The sequence below is a fragment of the Triturus cristatus genome, chromosome 2_1, assembly GCF_964204655.1.
Source record: "Triturus cristatus chromosome 2_1, aTriCri1.1, whole genome shotgun sequence".
In the NCBI taxonomy this organism is placed as follows: Eukaryota; Metazoa; Chordata; class Amphibia; order Caudata; family Salamandridae; genus Triturus; species Triturus cristatus.
Window position 1 is genome coordinate 274,969,281 of NC_140581.1, and position 15,797 is coordinate 274,985,077.

The 15,797-nt window shown below is 52.2% G+C and overlaps 1 protein-coding gene across 16 annotated transcripts in view; it reads left to right on the top strand.

The window, feature by feature from the left end:
- NIPBL (NIPBL cohesin loading factor) overlaps positions 1-15,797 on the top strand; it is a 1,722,939-nt gene that overhangs the window by 1,263,714 nt on the left and 443,428 nt on the right. For all 16 annotated transcript variants that reach the window (XM_085631078.1, XM_085631072.1, XM_085631074.1 and 13 more), the window contains one exon: positions 6,937-7,073. In XM_085631078.1, the coding sequence (XP_085487204.1) occupies positions 6,937-7,073 (137 nt within the window). The remainder of the gene's footprint in view (positions 1-6,936; positions 7,074-15,797) is intronic.

Below are 15,797 nucleotides of genomic sequence, written 5' to 3' on the forward strand. Positions count from 1 at the left end.
TAGCCGCAGATTCCTTCACGGCCTGCTCTTCCTCCCCTATTCTGCAAGGACCCTTGGGTTGGTGTTCGGTACTCGCCTCCTGGTGGGGGGCTGTCTCTCCTGTCAGTGCCTTCCTTGTTCTTGACGGGTGACTGTGTCTGGGAGCAGTTCATTCCTCCTTTGGTGCTTTGGAGGATGGGGCTCCGGTGCCCTGCTGCTCTGGCTACTCCAGGTTTTGGGGGGATTACTTTCTATCCCTGTCCTCCCTTCCTTCCATTGCTATCCTCTGATTGAGGGTCTTCTGGCCTTGTCTTGCCCTTGTCCCTTGTGGGTGGTTGCCCTCTAGGTTGGGGTGGCGTGGAGGTTTGTTGTCCCTGTCTTGGGACTGGTCCCATTCCTTGCTCAGGATGGTGGGGGGGTGGACTTCCTACATGTGCCATGACTTTTATGCCTGTTCTTGCCTCCGGGGCACAGAAATGGGAGGTTGTCTATGTGCTGGCAGGGTGACTGCGCAGGTTTCTGCTTGTTCTTCTTTCTTCTTTCCCTACCCTTGGGTTCTGCGGTGTTGGCACTACCCTGGTGGTGTTGTTAGTCACCGTTTCTTTCCAATTTTTCTGCTCTTCGCACACTGTTCCCATGCTTCCACAGTTTTTTATCTGGTGGTTCCGTGTTGTGGTACGTGAAAGTTCTCCGAAGAAAACTGACGTGGGCGCGCCGGGGCTGGTCTTATGTGACCTCGCTGACGTCACATACAGGGACGACGCCTGGACGGAGTCACGTGATGTCGCCCTGCCCCCGGCGCGCAGGGATGCTGTGGCAAAAAGTTTCCGGATCCAGTCTCATGCCTGGGGATAATTCTACGTGAAGGAATCTGCAGCTAGAATCGTCTCTCCCAGATACATTGTTACCGAAGGTAAGTAACTCGTACGTCAAGTTCTTCGTGATTAGCAATTGGCCTGCTCTCCTCTCCAGGACGTTCTGATTTGTCAGTTTGCCGACCCTTCTGCATGGAGATATTGCTTGTATATCTCTTCGAATGCGATGAACCTGGGGTTAGAAGTCTCTATCAGACTAACAAGTTACTTACCTTTTGGTAATGCCTTTTCTGATAGACTATCTAATCAGAGATTCCTGACCATCTTCCCCACTCAGCAAACTGGGCTCTTCATCCAAAAGACCCAGTTAGACTCTGCGCACTGGTCAAAACCGAAACATTGATTTGTACATGGCTCCTCATTTTTGGCACCGAATAGTCCAGAAAGAAACTGATGTCAGCTTGTCGGGATGGCACGTATATGGACACTGAAATGTCACTTCAAAACTGAGCCAAACGATCCCACCTACTGCAAGCAGTTACTGCTCAAGATTATCCAGATACAGAATGATGCCTGGGGATTTATCTAAGGTAAGAAATCTAGTAAATCTGAAAGACACGTTAGTGATGGATTCCTTACCTTAGAATAGCCCCAGGCGTCCGACTGGATCTGGAAAGTTTTCGTCAGCAGTACCCTTGCACGACGGTAGGCGTCGTTGTGCAGCTCAGCGTACGTCGCTGGCGTCGTACTCGCCGAGATGAGGTCGTCTGAGCTACTTAGACGCGCCCTCGCGCTGACGTCAGTTCTTTCTTTTTCCGTGCCAGCAAGCGCAGATCCGAGAGAGAGCAGTACTACTAGTTATTACTTTAACTTGGTTTCTGAGAACATTGTTTCTCTTGTTTTGTCGAGTGATCGACTCCTGGTGCAGTAGGGATGCCCGGGTTTGAGTCCTGTAGGAGCTGCCGTCGGAACATGTCGGTGGCGGACCTGCATGACGTGTGTCTTCTGCTTGGGGCACACCCATGACCCTGAGGCGTGCCCCGATTGTCGGGCCATGGCGCCGAAAGCTTTGCGGGAGCGTTCCTGAAAGTTGTTGGAAGTCCGGCAATCTGTTCTGCGCCGATCGAGGTCCCGCTCCCGTGGGAGGTTGAGGGACCGGTCACGGAGCCGACACCATCGCTCATCGGAATCGGGAACAGGTAAGTCACGGCGCCATAAAAAGTCGAAGAAGCGACGTCACTTTTAGTCTACCCCTCACCGGTTGCGGGACGCGGTGGAGGGGGCAGGCGGTCACTCCCCCGCGGCTCCGATGGAGCCTCCGTTGTTGCCTGCGGCTTACCCGCCCTTTCCGGGCCCGCACACGACTTCGGACGAGATACAGGCCTTCGTGTCGGCCATGAGCTGTTTGTTTGACCCCTCGGGTCCCTCCGGAGTGCCTTCGGGCCCCACAGACCAGTTGAGTGGTTCTGCCCCCGTGCCGCCGCCTTTGGCCCCGGCTAAACCGGCACAATACCAGGTGGCGCTGCAGGCTCTAGTCCTCTCACAGCTCAATGCGAGGATCAGCCGGACTGGGAGGGTGATATGGAAGGTCCAGAGGATCTGGATTTCTGTCCACACCCTGGTACGCTGTCCCCCTCTTCCGTGGCTACGGAGGAGGTTGGGACTTTTTCTGTGGTGTTGCGTAGGGCAGCTGAGGCTCTTAACCTCGAGCTCCCCTCTATACCTGTAAAGACCATTCTCCTGACTGAGTTGCTGCAAACAGCGTCGTCCTCCGCGGAGCCGCTGCTGCCCTTCGACGCAGTAACTGACGTCATGTTGAGCACCCGAATCAAACCCAACACGGGGGCTCCTGTGGATAAGGGTATGGCGCGCCGCAATTGCCTGTCGCCAGGCGATCCCAGCTTTCTCACTCAACACCCAATACCTCAGAGTCTGGTTGTCCAGACCTCTGCCTCGCCAAGCGCATTTCCTTCTGCCCCTCCAGAAAAGGTATCTAAGAAACTGGAGCAGTTTGGGAAAAAGATTTTCACTTGTGCCAACCCTGTGTTGCGGGCGGTGAATACTGCGTGCCTGTTGGGCCGCTACTCACATTCTATGTGGGACACCATGGCACAGGTGCTGCATCAGTGCCCTGTGGAAGCTCGGGCGGGGCTCTCCCAGGCCATTACCGAGGGGAGAGATGCTGCCAAATTCACTCCGTTGTGGACTTGACACGACCGACTCCCTCGGCAGGGCTCTTTCCACAACAGTGGCGGTCCGCCGTTACGCTTTGCTCCGAACTACTGGCTTCTCCGGGGATGTCCAGAACACTCTGTTGGACATGCCCTTTGATGGCACACGCCTCTTTGGTGTCGAGGCGGATAGCACACTAGAACGCTTGAAGGACTCGCGGGCTACGCCCAGTCCTTGGGTCTCCCCAACACGTTCCTTTCGCAGTCTCAGCGCAGCCGTGGTCGTGGGGCACTCTGTGGTGGTTCCTGGGGCAAGCGGGCAGGTCAATCCACCAATGCCCCTGCCACCGCTGCCTCAAAACCTTCCTAGTCCGGTGTTTCAGACCCATCAGACGCCAGTGGGCGGCAGGATTCGCCATCACTTTCCCCACTGGCGCACCATCACTTCGGACGGACAAGTGGGTTCTGCAAATAGTCCGAAAGGGCTACTCCCTCCCCTTCGAGTCTACCCTAGCCATGCCACCTCAGTACCACCGCATGTCGGGGGATCACTTAGCACTTCTCCAGCAGGAAGTTGCGGCCCTCTTGGCCAAGGGGGCAATCGAGCGCATTCCGACGCCAGAAGTAGGTCGTGGTTGTTACTCCCACTACTTCTTGGTTCCAAAGAAGGACAAAGGTCTGCGTCCTATCTTAGACCTCCGGAACTTCAATCGCTTCCTCCGGAAGGAGAAGTTCCAGATGCTCACGCTTGGTCAGGTCTTGTCTGCCCTAGACCCGCAAGACTGGCTGGTAGCGTTTGACTTGCAGGATGCTTATTTTCATATCCCCATCCTGCCAGCCCACCAGCGTTACCTACGGTTCACGGTGGGCCACGAGCACTTTCAAATCACCGTGCTCCCTTTCGGCCTTACCAGCGCCCCTCGGGTGTTCACGAAAGTGATGGCGGCGGTCGCAGCTCATCTGCGCAGATCAGGGGTTTCTCTTCCGCTATCTCGATGACTGGCTGTTGAAGGCGGGCTCGCCCCAGGCAGTCGTCTCCCACCTCCAGACTACGGCCACCTCCTGCATTTGCTGGGGTTTTCCATCAACATTCCGAAGTCTCACCTGATTCCCTCTCAGACGCTCCTCTTCATCGGAGCGGTTCTGGATACGGTGCAGTTTCGGGTTTACCCTCCTGAACAGCAAGTCCGGGACATTCAGGCTATGATTCCCGATCTTTCGGCCCTGGTCCTGGGTTTCAGTCAGGAAGACCCTGAGGCTGCTGGGCCTCATGGCCTCCTGCATCCTGCTGATCTATCATGCCAGATGGCATATGCGGGCTCTGCAATGGGACCTGAAGTTCCAGTGGACGCAGCATCGGGGGAACCTATCCGACTACGTCCAGATCTGAGGGCACTGCGCAGGGCTTGCAGTGGTGGCTCACGGACCAGCGTTGGGTCAGCGGCAGATCCCTCTCCCTTCCCCAACCGGAGCATACAGTAGTGACGAACGCGTCCCTCCTGGGATGGGGAAGCCACATGGGAGCGGCGTAAATCAGAGGCCTCTGGTCTCCGGCGGAGTCCAAGCTCCATATCAACCTTTTGGAGCTCAGGGCGATCCTACTTGCACTGAAAGCATTCCTTTCCTCTGTCAAGGGGAGAGTAGTGCAGGTGTTCACAGACAACACCACTGCCATGTGGTACTGCAACAAGCAGGGCGGGGTGGGGTCGTGGACCCTATGTCAAGAGGCTCTACGTCTCTGGACGTGGCTGGAACATCAAGGCATTTCCATGGTGGTTCAACACCTGGCAGGTTCCCTGAACGCCAGGGCGGACGAACTCAGCCGCAGGTGCATGTTGGATCACGAATGGCGTCTTCACTCTGAGGTGGCGCAAGGTCTCTTTCAGCAGTGGGGAGAACCTTGGTTAGATCTATTCGCCATTGAAGAGAACACGCAATGTCAACAGTTCTGCGGGTTGGAGTTTCCAAGGAGGCACTCGCTCGGAGACGCTTTTCGTCATGAGTGGAGTTGTGGTCTATTGTACGCCTTTCCGCCTATACGACTTCTTCCCAAAGTGTTGAAGAAGATCAGACGCGACCGAGCCCAAGTCATTATTGTGGCACCGGACTGGGCTCAAAGTTTTGTATCCCGAGCTACTCAGTATGAGCGTGGATCCCCCGATCCGGCTACCTCTTCGGGAGGCTCTCCTCTCGCAGCAGCAGGGGACAGTCCTCCACCCAAACCTGTCCAGCCTCCACCTCCTTGCGTGGAGATTGAGCGGCGACAGCTGATTCCATTTGACTTGAAGTCTGTATTGCGATTCTGGCAGCCAGGCGTCCCTCCACTAAAACGGTATACGCCTGTCGGTGGAAATAATTTGTGGCATGGTGCACAGCGAAAGCTGTGGATCCTCTTTCTGCCCCTCTTTCTGAAGTCCTATTGTTCCTTCTCTCTTTGGGCCAGCAGGGCTCTCCTCTGGGCACTATCAAGGGCTACCTTTTTGCTCTTTCAGCCTTTCTTAGGCTGCCTCATCAGCCCTCTCTTTTCAAGTCCCCAGTTGTCAATAGATTTCTCAAAGGCATTACTCACCTTTTGCCTCCTATTCCTTTTGTGATGCCTCAATGGGACTTGAACCTGGTTCTCACATACTTGATGTGCGCTCCCTTTGAGCCTCTTCATAACTGTCCTTTGCGGTTATCGACTTTGAAAACTTTCTTCCTGGTGGCCATCACCTCCGCTCGGCGGGTGAGTGAGCTCCAGGCTCTTTCCTGTAAACCTCCTTTCCTGGCGATTCATCCAGACAAGGTTGTGCTTTGACCACGTCCCTCCTTTCTACCAAAAGTGGTCTCTGCCTTTCATCTCGGGCAAACTGTTACTCTGCCCACTTTCTTTCCGCCTCCGCACCCTTCAAGAGAAGAGGAGAGGCTCCACCGTGTGGACCCAAAACGTGCGCTTTCGTTCTATCTCAACCGCACACAACAGTTCCGAGTGGATGACCAGCTCTTTGTTGGCTACGTGGGTGCCAAGAAAGGCCGGGTTGTGCACAAACAAACTATCTCCTGATGGGTTGTCTTGTGCATTAAGGCCTGTTACTCTCTGGCTAAAAATGAATCTCCGGTTGGGGTGCGCGCCCATTCTACCAGAGCGACGGCAGCCACTACAGCATTGGGACGCGGTGTCCCCCTGCAAGACATCTGTCAAGCAGCCCCTTGGGCTTCGTTGTATTCTTTCACTAAGCATTATTGCCTTGACAGTCGGGTCTGGAGAGACGGCTTCTTTGGCCGTTCGGTTATCCATGACTTTCTGGTGTAATCTCACTTCGCAGACCCACCGCCGGGGTTGGTATTGCTTGGGTATGTATTCTAAGGTAAGGAATCTATCACTAACGTGTCTCTTTCAGATGCACAAATTACTTACTTGTGTAACGATATATCTGTAAGAGACATTAGTTAGTGATAGATTCCTTACCGCCCGCCCATCATCCCCGTTTTTCGAACTGTTCTCTAGGGTTCAGGTAATCCCTTTCAGGGCCCAAGTTCTATTGCACCAGTAGTCGGTCTCTGGCATGGCTCTGCGTTCCTGCGCAGAAAAGTAATGTACAGAACTGACGTCAGCGCGTCGAAGTAGCTTGGATGACGTCATCTCCGCGACTACGACGCCAGCGACGTGTGCGGAGCCGCACGACGACGCCTACCGACACGCAAGGGTACTGCTGACGAAAACTTTCCGGATCCAGTCTGACGCCTGAAGATATTCTAAGGTAAGGAATCTATCACTAACTAATGTCTCTTAGATATATCGTTACGCAAGTAAGTAACTTGTGTGTCTCTACCGGAAAAGGTAAGTAACTCATTTTTCAGGTGCCTAATCTACCTGTTTTAATTGAAAGCATTTGTGTGTATTTTAGTAGCTAAATTAATGCACTCTAAATTTTAATTTAGATTGCTGAAAAAAGTGTTTGTTAATCTAAATGTTGTTCATAATTTTGCAGATTCTGACAGCAAAGGGGTTAATTCCAGTTGCTTGGTTTCCTGCATCACAACGTTGTTCCTTTTCAGCAAAATCCGGCCTCAGCTTATGGTTAAACATGCAATGACAATGCAGCCTTATCTTACCACCAAATGTAGTGTAAGTATAAAAGCATGCAACTTTAAAAATCATTAAAAAATATTTACATTTATTTCCCATAAGTTTATTCAACTTTGGTTAAAGTACATAGCAAACCAGTGGATTACATTTCTGTTTGCTAGCACTCAAGCAGTAATGTTCAATTGCATTTACTGAAACAAGCTTGAATAAGCAACTAAGACAAAGTTAAATAGCACCTTATGTTCTCCATATAGTAAGCCCATAAACCTTGTATCACAATCGTTAAAAAAACTCTACTGGAAAAAGACTAGTTGGAAATGCCATTGGCTGAACTCCTGGAAATAAGGCTTCAACCCCAAGTCCCACTGGGTCCATCTACTCAATCTCTCCAAAATACCTGGCATGGGGATCGCACATCTGTGAAATAGCTGGTTCTTCATGAGTTTGGATGTGTGCCAGCAGCATGAGCTAGACTGCTTCATTTGAGGAGGGGCCAATAATGCTTTGTGTCTAGTTGGTGTTTAAGGTGTGATGTTATTAAGACAATAAGAGACTAATCAGGCTTCAGCGGGCTCTTAAAGATTTAAAGTAATAGTGACTGACCATGTTAGTAGAGCAGCTGGTACATCGGGTGGTTTAAGAATGACGCTACCAGGAGTCGACTGGTATGAAAGTGTGCCTTTTTGATCCTGCATAGTGTCATGTGAAGTTGACACAGTTCAGTTGGGTCTGTTCCTTCCTAAATATCACAAGTCCATTTCTTTGTGGAGTGTTCGCAGGTCAAGTGCAAAAAACCTATAAATTAGTGTCATGACCGTACTAGTGAAGGTGCCCTGGGGGTGTATAAGTAACGTAGCCATGCTGAGTAGCTGACCCAAAAGAGGTGGTTTGAGACCAATCATATTTACAACATTCTCTGATTTACGTGATGGGAGACCTAGAGTCGATTACAGATTAAATTCCACTGATGTTTTCTCAGAAGAGGAAACCGACATTAAGAGTAACCTCTAAAGAAGCTTTGTTTTTTAAAAAGTATTTATTACACCAAAAACCTGCCTAATGACTTGAAGGAAATTGGCACTTCCTGAAGACCGTAGAGTTCATGGCAAGTCTTGACCGCAGGATTCTTGCATCAATGAATGCTGAAATTTGAATGAAACTCCCAAGACTGTTTCGGCTCCAAACAAGGGAGGATCACCAAATAATCAACAAAACACCCGAGGTAATCAAAGGTAAATCTGTTTATGAAAAACTCTCAAACTATCTAAAACACAAAGACCCACAATGGACTGAACACAGCACCATCTTCACTAGTACAATACCTAGACTGAGATGAGGACAGTACTCTTCACAAAAGCATCAATAGAGTAAATCTGAGATGATGCATGGGATTCATATCTAGTGGACTCATGATGAGTGCTCATTTGAGGCCTCTCCTCAGCCGAAAAGGTGGTTTACTGCGAAAGGCAACTCTAATGCATCAAATTCAGGTGTAGATTGCCAATCACGTACCCAATCTCTGGTAAAATTAATACCTATTTGTCAATGAAACTGTCCTAGAACACAAACAAACAAATCGTAAAACACAACACGCATGTTTGTGGTAAAAGTGTGGCATGGGATGCATTGACAAATACATGTCCTTGAGAAACCTGTTTACCACAACAGTGAAAGAATATAGCCACACTTACATGTATAAAAGTGATACTAGTAAGATCACTGGAGGAGCACTTCCACTGTGAATATATCCTTAAAAATATAAAATAAATTAAGAGATATCCTAAACTTTCAATTCGGGTGACCGTAAGGTTACACAAGGTAAAGCAGAGGAAACTATAATTAGCGTAATGAAAAATAAAAAAAAAATTAAAAAAATAATTAGCGTAATGCTAGAGGCATTGTTAGTCGTGTTTTACTATATTAGATGAGACTCCTGTCTTGCTTTTGGTTGCAAGCTACTTACACGGACGCAAGTCTGCGTCTTCCCTGGTTCTGCTAACTCTGAGGAGGAAGCGGAAGTAGGGAGTGGGTCTCTAGAACAGCTGGGGAGTGCTGGTATTGGTTGAAACGATAACTAGAGTCAGGTGACATACAGTTCAGTTAAAGAGAGACAGCCGCCATATAGGGGGACCATCTCATCAATAGTTTCAAATGAATATAAATGAAAGTGCAGAAAATCAAGTCAAAGAGAAATTTTAGAGACTTCAGGCTCATAGGATAGGTGTGTAAATAATCCCAAAGACTAAACCTCTAAGGTCTTCTTGATAGAATTAGTATTACAAAAATAAGGTGCTAGTGAAGCAATAAAAAAGCATCCTTAAGGAAATATGTCTAGAGAGTGAAGAAGTGTGAAGCTAACAGTGAATGACACATGGATGAAGGAGACCAAAGTAGTACTCATGATGTGGGTGTTAGGGTCTTCATAAGATGGTAAATAGGCTCAAGGAGATTGGAAATGTAACCAATATAATGACCATCCCAAAGAATGTACCTCTGAGGTCTTCATAAAAGATTCAGTATTGCAACAATAAAGTGCTAATGAAGAAATAAATTGTCCTTTAGGAAAGATATGTATAGAGTGTGAAGAAGTGTGAATTTCATTGTGAATGACACATGGGTGAAGGAGACTGTAGTAGATGTAATTTTGTGTGTCAGGGTCCCCATAAGAGTGTAAAAGGTTACTAATAGTTTATTTTGTTCCATGGATTTTCAATATTGAGTCCATTGGTGTGTGGCCAGACAGAAAATCCAATGTTGTTCCTTTTTTAATGTGTTTTTGCTCGTTTGTGTGGGTGTGCCTCCAATACTGTCCAACAGATATCATCTGGACAGTGGCCCATAGTGAGCTAGTGTGTACTCATCTTAGTGCTGGATTTTTTACAGCATATGTTACTTCGGTGTTCAAAATTTCTTTTTTTTTTATTTCTATATTTTCAAGAGCAAAAAAAGGCAGATACAAGTACAGGCAATGCATCATGTCGAGTGTACAGGCTTAGGCAAATACAATTAAATAAAAAGGCAGGCATTCAATCAATCAATCAATCAATCATAACACTTGTATAGCGCGCTACTCACCCGGAAGGGTCTCAAGGCGCTTGGGGGAAGGGGTCCGCTACTGCTCGAACAGCCAGGTCTTGAGTTGTCTCCTGAAGGTGAGGTGGTCCTGGGTCAGCCGAAGGTGGATTGGGAGGGAGTTCCATGTCTTGGCCGCCAGGTAGGAGAAGGATCTGCCTCCGGCGGTGGCTCTTCGGATGCGTGGTACGGTGGCGAGGGCGAGGCTGGTAGACCGTAGCTGGCGGGTGGGCGTGTAGAAGGTCAGGCGGTCGTTGAGGTACTTGGGGCCCAGGTCGTGGAGAGACTTGTGTGCGTGGGTGAGGAGCCTGAACGTGATCCTCTTGTTGACGGGGAGCCAGTGCAGGTCCCTCAGGTGGACGGAGATGTGGCTGCGTCGGGGGATGTCCGTTGGAGTCTTTTCTTTGGCTGTGGTTCCGGCGTAGAGGGTGTTTCCGTAGTCCAGTCGGCTGGTGATGAGGGCCTGGGTGACCGTCTTCTGGTTTCGGTCGGGATCCATCGGAAGATCTTGCGAAGCATGTCAAGGGTGTGAAAGCATGATGAGGAGACGGCGTTGACTTGTCTGGTCATCGAGAGGGAGGAGTCCAGGATGAAGCCCAGGTTGCGTGCGTGGTCTGTTGGCTTGGGGGCGGTGCCCAGGGCTGGGGGCCACCAGGAGTCGTCCCAGGCGGAGGGTGATGGTCCCAGGATGAGGACTTCTGTCTTGTCTGAGTTCAGTTTCAGGCGGCTGTTCTTCATCCACTCGGCGACGTCTTTCATCCCTTCGTGTAGGCTTGTTCTGGCGGTGGCGGGCTCTCTGGTGAGGGAGAGGATCAGTTGGGTGTCGTCGGCGTAAGAGATGATGTTGAGGTTGTGCTGGCGTGCGATGGCTGCAAGAGGTCTCATGTAGACGTTGATGAGGGTGGGGCTGAGTGATGATCCTTGCGGGACGCCGCAGATGACTTCGGTGGCCTCGGATTGAAACGGGGGGAGGCGGACTCTGTGTTCTTCCGGCGAGGAACGAGGTGATCCACTTCAGTGCCTTCTCTTGGATGCCGGTGTTGCTGAGGCGTTGGACTAGGGTGCGGTGGCAGACAGTGTCGAATGCTGCGGAGAGGTCCAGGAGGATGAGTGCTGCTGTTTCCCCGTTGTCGAGCAGGGCTCGGATGTCGTCGGTGGCTGCGATGAGGGCGGTCTCGGTGCTGTGGTTGGCTCTGAAACCGGACTGCGAGGGGTCGAGGTATCCGTTCGTCTCGAGGAAGGCGGCAAGCTGTCTGTTGGCAATCTTCTCGAAGACTTTGGCAGGAAAAGGGAGGAGTGACATGGGGCGGAAGTTTTTGAGGTCGGTGGGGTCCGCTGTTGGTTTCTTCAGTAGGGCGCTGAGCTCGGCATGCTTCCAGCTCTCCAGGAAGGTGGCAGTGTTGAAGGAGGTGTTGATGACGTCCCGGAGTTGGGGTGCGATAGTGGAGTCGGCCTTGTTGAAGTCGTGGTGGGGGCAGGGGTCGGTTGGAGAACCGGAGTGGATGGTGTTCATCGTGCGGGCTGTGTCTTCGGTGGTCACCGTGGTCCAGGTGCGGAGGGTGGCGGTGGGGTGCGTTGGTTCGGTGGTTGGGTGCGAGGATGGTGCGCCGAAACTGTTGTGGATGTCGGCAATCTTGCGGTGGAAGAACGAGGTGAGGGAGTCGCAGAGATCTTGTGATGGGGTGATGTCGTTGTTACGGTGCTGGGGTTGGAGAACTCCTTGACGATGCTGAAGAGTTCCTTGCTGTCGTGGGCGTTGTTGTCCAGTCGCTCCTTCAGTGATTTCTTCTTGGTGGTGCGGATGAGCTGGTGGTGCTTGCGGGTGGCGTGTTTGAGGGCGGTCATGTTGTCAGTGGTCTGGTCGAGGAGCCAGGCTTTCTCGAGGGTGCGGCAGGTCTTCTTGGAGTCCTTGAGTTCGTCGGTGAACCAGGGGGCTTTCTTGCTTCTGGGTCTGCCGGGAGGGTTCTTCAGTGGTGCGAGGTCGTCGGCGCAGGCGGTCAGCCACTGCGTGAAGTTGCGGGCTGCTTCGTTGGGGTCCGATGTGCTGGCAGGTGGGTTCTGGCTGAGGGAGGTGGTGAGCTGGTCGGCGGTGATCTTGCTCCAGCTCCTGTGAGGAACCTGATGCGGGTGGTGGTGGGTTGTGGTTTTTCTGAAGCCGAAGTGGACGCAGCTGTGGTCGGTCCAGTGGAGTCCGGTGGAGTGGCTGAAGGTGATATGCTTGCTGGATGAGAAGACGGGATCAAGCGTGTGGCCGGCGTAGTGGGTGGGGGTGTTGACCAGTTGCTTGAGTCCGAGGTTGTCCAGCAGGGTGACGGTGTTGCGGTCCTTGTTGTTCTCCAGGTAGAAGTTGAGGTCCCCTAGGAGGATGTAATCAGCGGAGGGGAGGGCGTGTGGGCTGATGAAGTCCGTGATGTCTTCGCTGAATTGCGTGCGTGGTCCCGGAGGTCTGTAGATGAGGGTGCCTCTGAGGGTCGTCTTTGGGTCAGTGTGAATCTGGAAGTGGAGGTGTTCGGCGGTGGCGAAGGTGTCGTCGGCGTCGGTCGTGATGCGGATGGTGTTCTTGTGGACGATGGCGATGCCTCCTCCGGTCTGGTTGACGCGGTCCCTCCTGATGATCTTGTATCCATCCGGGATGGCGATGGCGATGTCGGGGGCTGAGGAGGCGTTCATCCATGTTTCAGTGAGGGAGGCGATGTCTGGTGATGTTGTGTCGAGGAGGTTCCAGAGTTCCACGTCGTGTCTGTGGACGGAGCGGGTGTTGAGCAGGATGCACTTGAGGTCGCTGCTGGAGTTTGGCTTGGCGGGCGCGGTGCAGGCTCGAAGGCAGGTGAACTTGCAGGTTGTGCAGGTGAAGAGTCCGTGAATGCGTCTCGGGGCGGCCCGGCAGCAGGTGGGGTTCCAGCCGGCATTGAGTGCGTTGAGGGCCGTGGCGTCGTATGTCCGTCGGGTGGGCTGGCAACGGCGGGGGCCAGGGGTTCTGGCGCTGGGCGCGGGCCAGGCGCGGACGGGCGCAGACGGGCTTGCCTTTGGCACGCCTTCAGCGCACAATCGACGCGCCCGCTGCGCGTGACCGCTGCACGTACGCGCGTTCGCCATTTATGGCTAAGTGGGAGGGAGGAGCAGCTGGGAGGCGGGAGCGGGGAGGACACAAAACGAAAGGGGGCGTGGCCGCGTGAACGGCGGCGGGGAGCGGGGTGGGCAAGGCACAGGGGGACGACACTAAAGTTTAAACAAGGCAATATAAACGCACACAGGCACAGGGGGACAACAGCAGAGACAAAACCGAAGGCAATGAGAACAACAGCAGAATCACAATAAATTACGAACACACGGCGGAGGGGCAGGGAGCAGCGAGGCAGGCAGCTAGGGCGGCAAAACAGCACAACGAGGCACAACGAGGCTGCGAGCAGGGGCGAGGGGCACTCACACAGCTGGTGGCCGTGCGGCGCGGGGGTGTCCTGAGAACAGGTCACACTCACCTGCGCCGCGCGGTCGCCATTTATGGACAAGTGGGAGGGAGGAGCAGCTGGGAGGCGGGAGCGGGGAGGACACAAAACGAAAGGGGGCGTGGCCGCGTGAACGGCGGCGGGGAGCAGGGTGGGCAAGGCACAGGGGGACGACACTAAAGTTTAAACAAGGCAATATAAACGCGCACAGGGGGACAACAGCAGAGACAAAACAGAAGGCAATGAGAACAACAGCAGAATCACAATAAATTACGAACACACGGCGGAGGGGCAGGGAGCAGCGAGGCAGGCAGCTAGGACGGCAAAACAGCACAACGAGGCTGCGAGCAGGGGCGAGGGGCACTCACACAGCTGGTGGCCGTGCAGCACGGGGGTGTCCTGAGAACAGGTCACACTCACCTGCGCCGCGCGGTCGCCATTTATGGACAAGTGGGAGGGAGGAGCAGCTGGGAGGCGGGAGCGGGGAGGACACAAAACGAAAGGGGGCGTGGCCGCGTGAACGGCGGCGGGGTGGGCAAGGCACAGGGGGACGACACTAAAGTTTAAACAAGGCAATATAAACGCGCACAGGGGGATAACAGCAGAGACAAAACAGAAGGCAATGAGAACAACAGCAGAATCACAATAAATTACAATAAATTACGAACACACGGCGGAGGGGCAGGGAGCAGCGAGGCAGGCAGCTAGGCCGGCAAAACAGCACAACGAGGCACAACGAGGCTGCGAGCAGGGGCGAGGGGCACTCACACAGGTGGTGGCCGTGCGGCGCAGGGGTGTCCTGAGAACAGGTCATTGCGACTAGATTAACACAGTGAGCCACAGAGCAATGCAAAACATCAGAGGCAATACAGTGATGATAACTTTAGATCACATACACTGAGTGTCCAGCCCTCTAAGTGGCTCCATGAAAGGGAAAAGACGTGGGGTTTGTAACTATAATTATGCATAAAAAAGTTCAGGCAGGCGCCACATTATCAGTCTGTATTTTGTTGGTCCCGTCAAGAGGATGAGAGAGTAAGTATGCCGCAAGGGACCCCCAGTTCTAATGAGGACGGAAGGTTAGGGGAAGCAGTTCAGCAAAGGCATACATTTGGTCCTGCCAAAACACCATGTCTCGGATCCAATCCTTAAATTTAGGTGCTCTGCCCCGCCCACCCCATCTGCAAGCTATACGCCGTTTAGCTAGAATGAGATTAAAGGAGATAAAGTTCCTGTGTGCCACCACTAGTGTCTCGGTGTGCGTTGAAGGCACAGCGATGTCATTTGTTCCAGGGCTACGAGTACCTGGAGCAAATACTCCTTTACAGCACCGCAGTCCCAGGCCAAGTGTAGAAACTTAGCCCCTGCGAAACCGCAACGGTCCCATCTATCGTCGCGCAATTTAAAGCGGTGGAGCTTGCCTGGTGTATAGTATGTGCGGTGAAAGAATTTGTAATGTAGAATGCGGAGACTGCTACTGGACGTGCTTTGTTCTGTCTGTTTGCAGCAATAGTTCCATTGCTCGTCCGTGAGAACTAGCCCCAATTCTACAGACGATTTTTCCCTGGCAGTGCTCTGTGTGAGGCTCTGAGGTGTGTAGAGGGTATGGTATAGTGAAGAAACCAAGTGTGACGCCGCGTCACTTAGTAATATTAAGCGAAGAGAGGTAATCTCCGGCGGCTCCTGAGGGTAGGTAGGGGTATGTTCCTTGAGGCCCTAGTGCAAGCGGACATGTAAAAAAAAAGTTCATGGGAGAGGGTGGCTGTGTGGAGAAAAGTTGCTGCGAGGTAGGGAATTTGCCGTGAAGGTAGAGATCCCCCCAGGATTATATACCATATTTAGCTTGGGTTTTTCTAAAAATACCTTCCTGAAGGAGTGCCATTTTCGGGTGATAAACTAGGGGAAGCAAGTGTGAATACAACATGGGAGCCTGGGATCGTATGACAATGTTTTGCCTTGCCTTCACCGTGCTTATGATGGGGGATGAGTCTTCAGTGCGTGGTGCTGTGGTGGTAAATATGGCGCCCTCCAGTGGAATGGGATCAGATAACCAATGTTCGGTGGCTACTTGCGGCATGTATCTGGGGGGGTGGAACCAGAAATGGGCGTAATGAGCCTGTGCACATGTGTAGTAGAGTTCAAAATTTGGTATGTCGAATCCCCTTTGCGAATATGGTCTAGTGAGAACGTCCCATTGTATACTGGATTGTTTACCACCCCAGGTAAGGTGTATCAGTTCTGGACA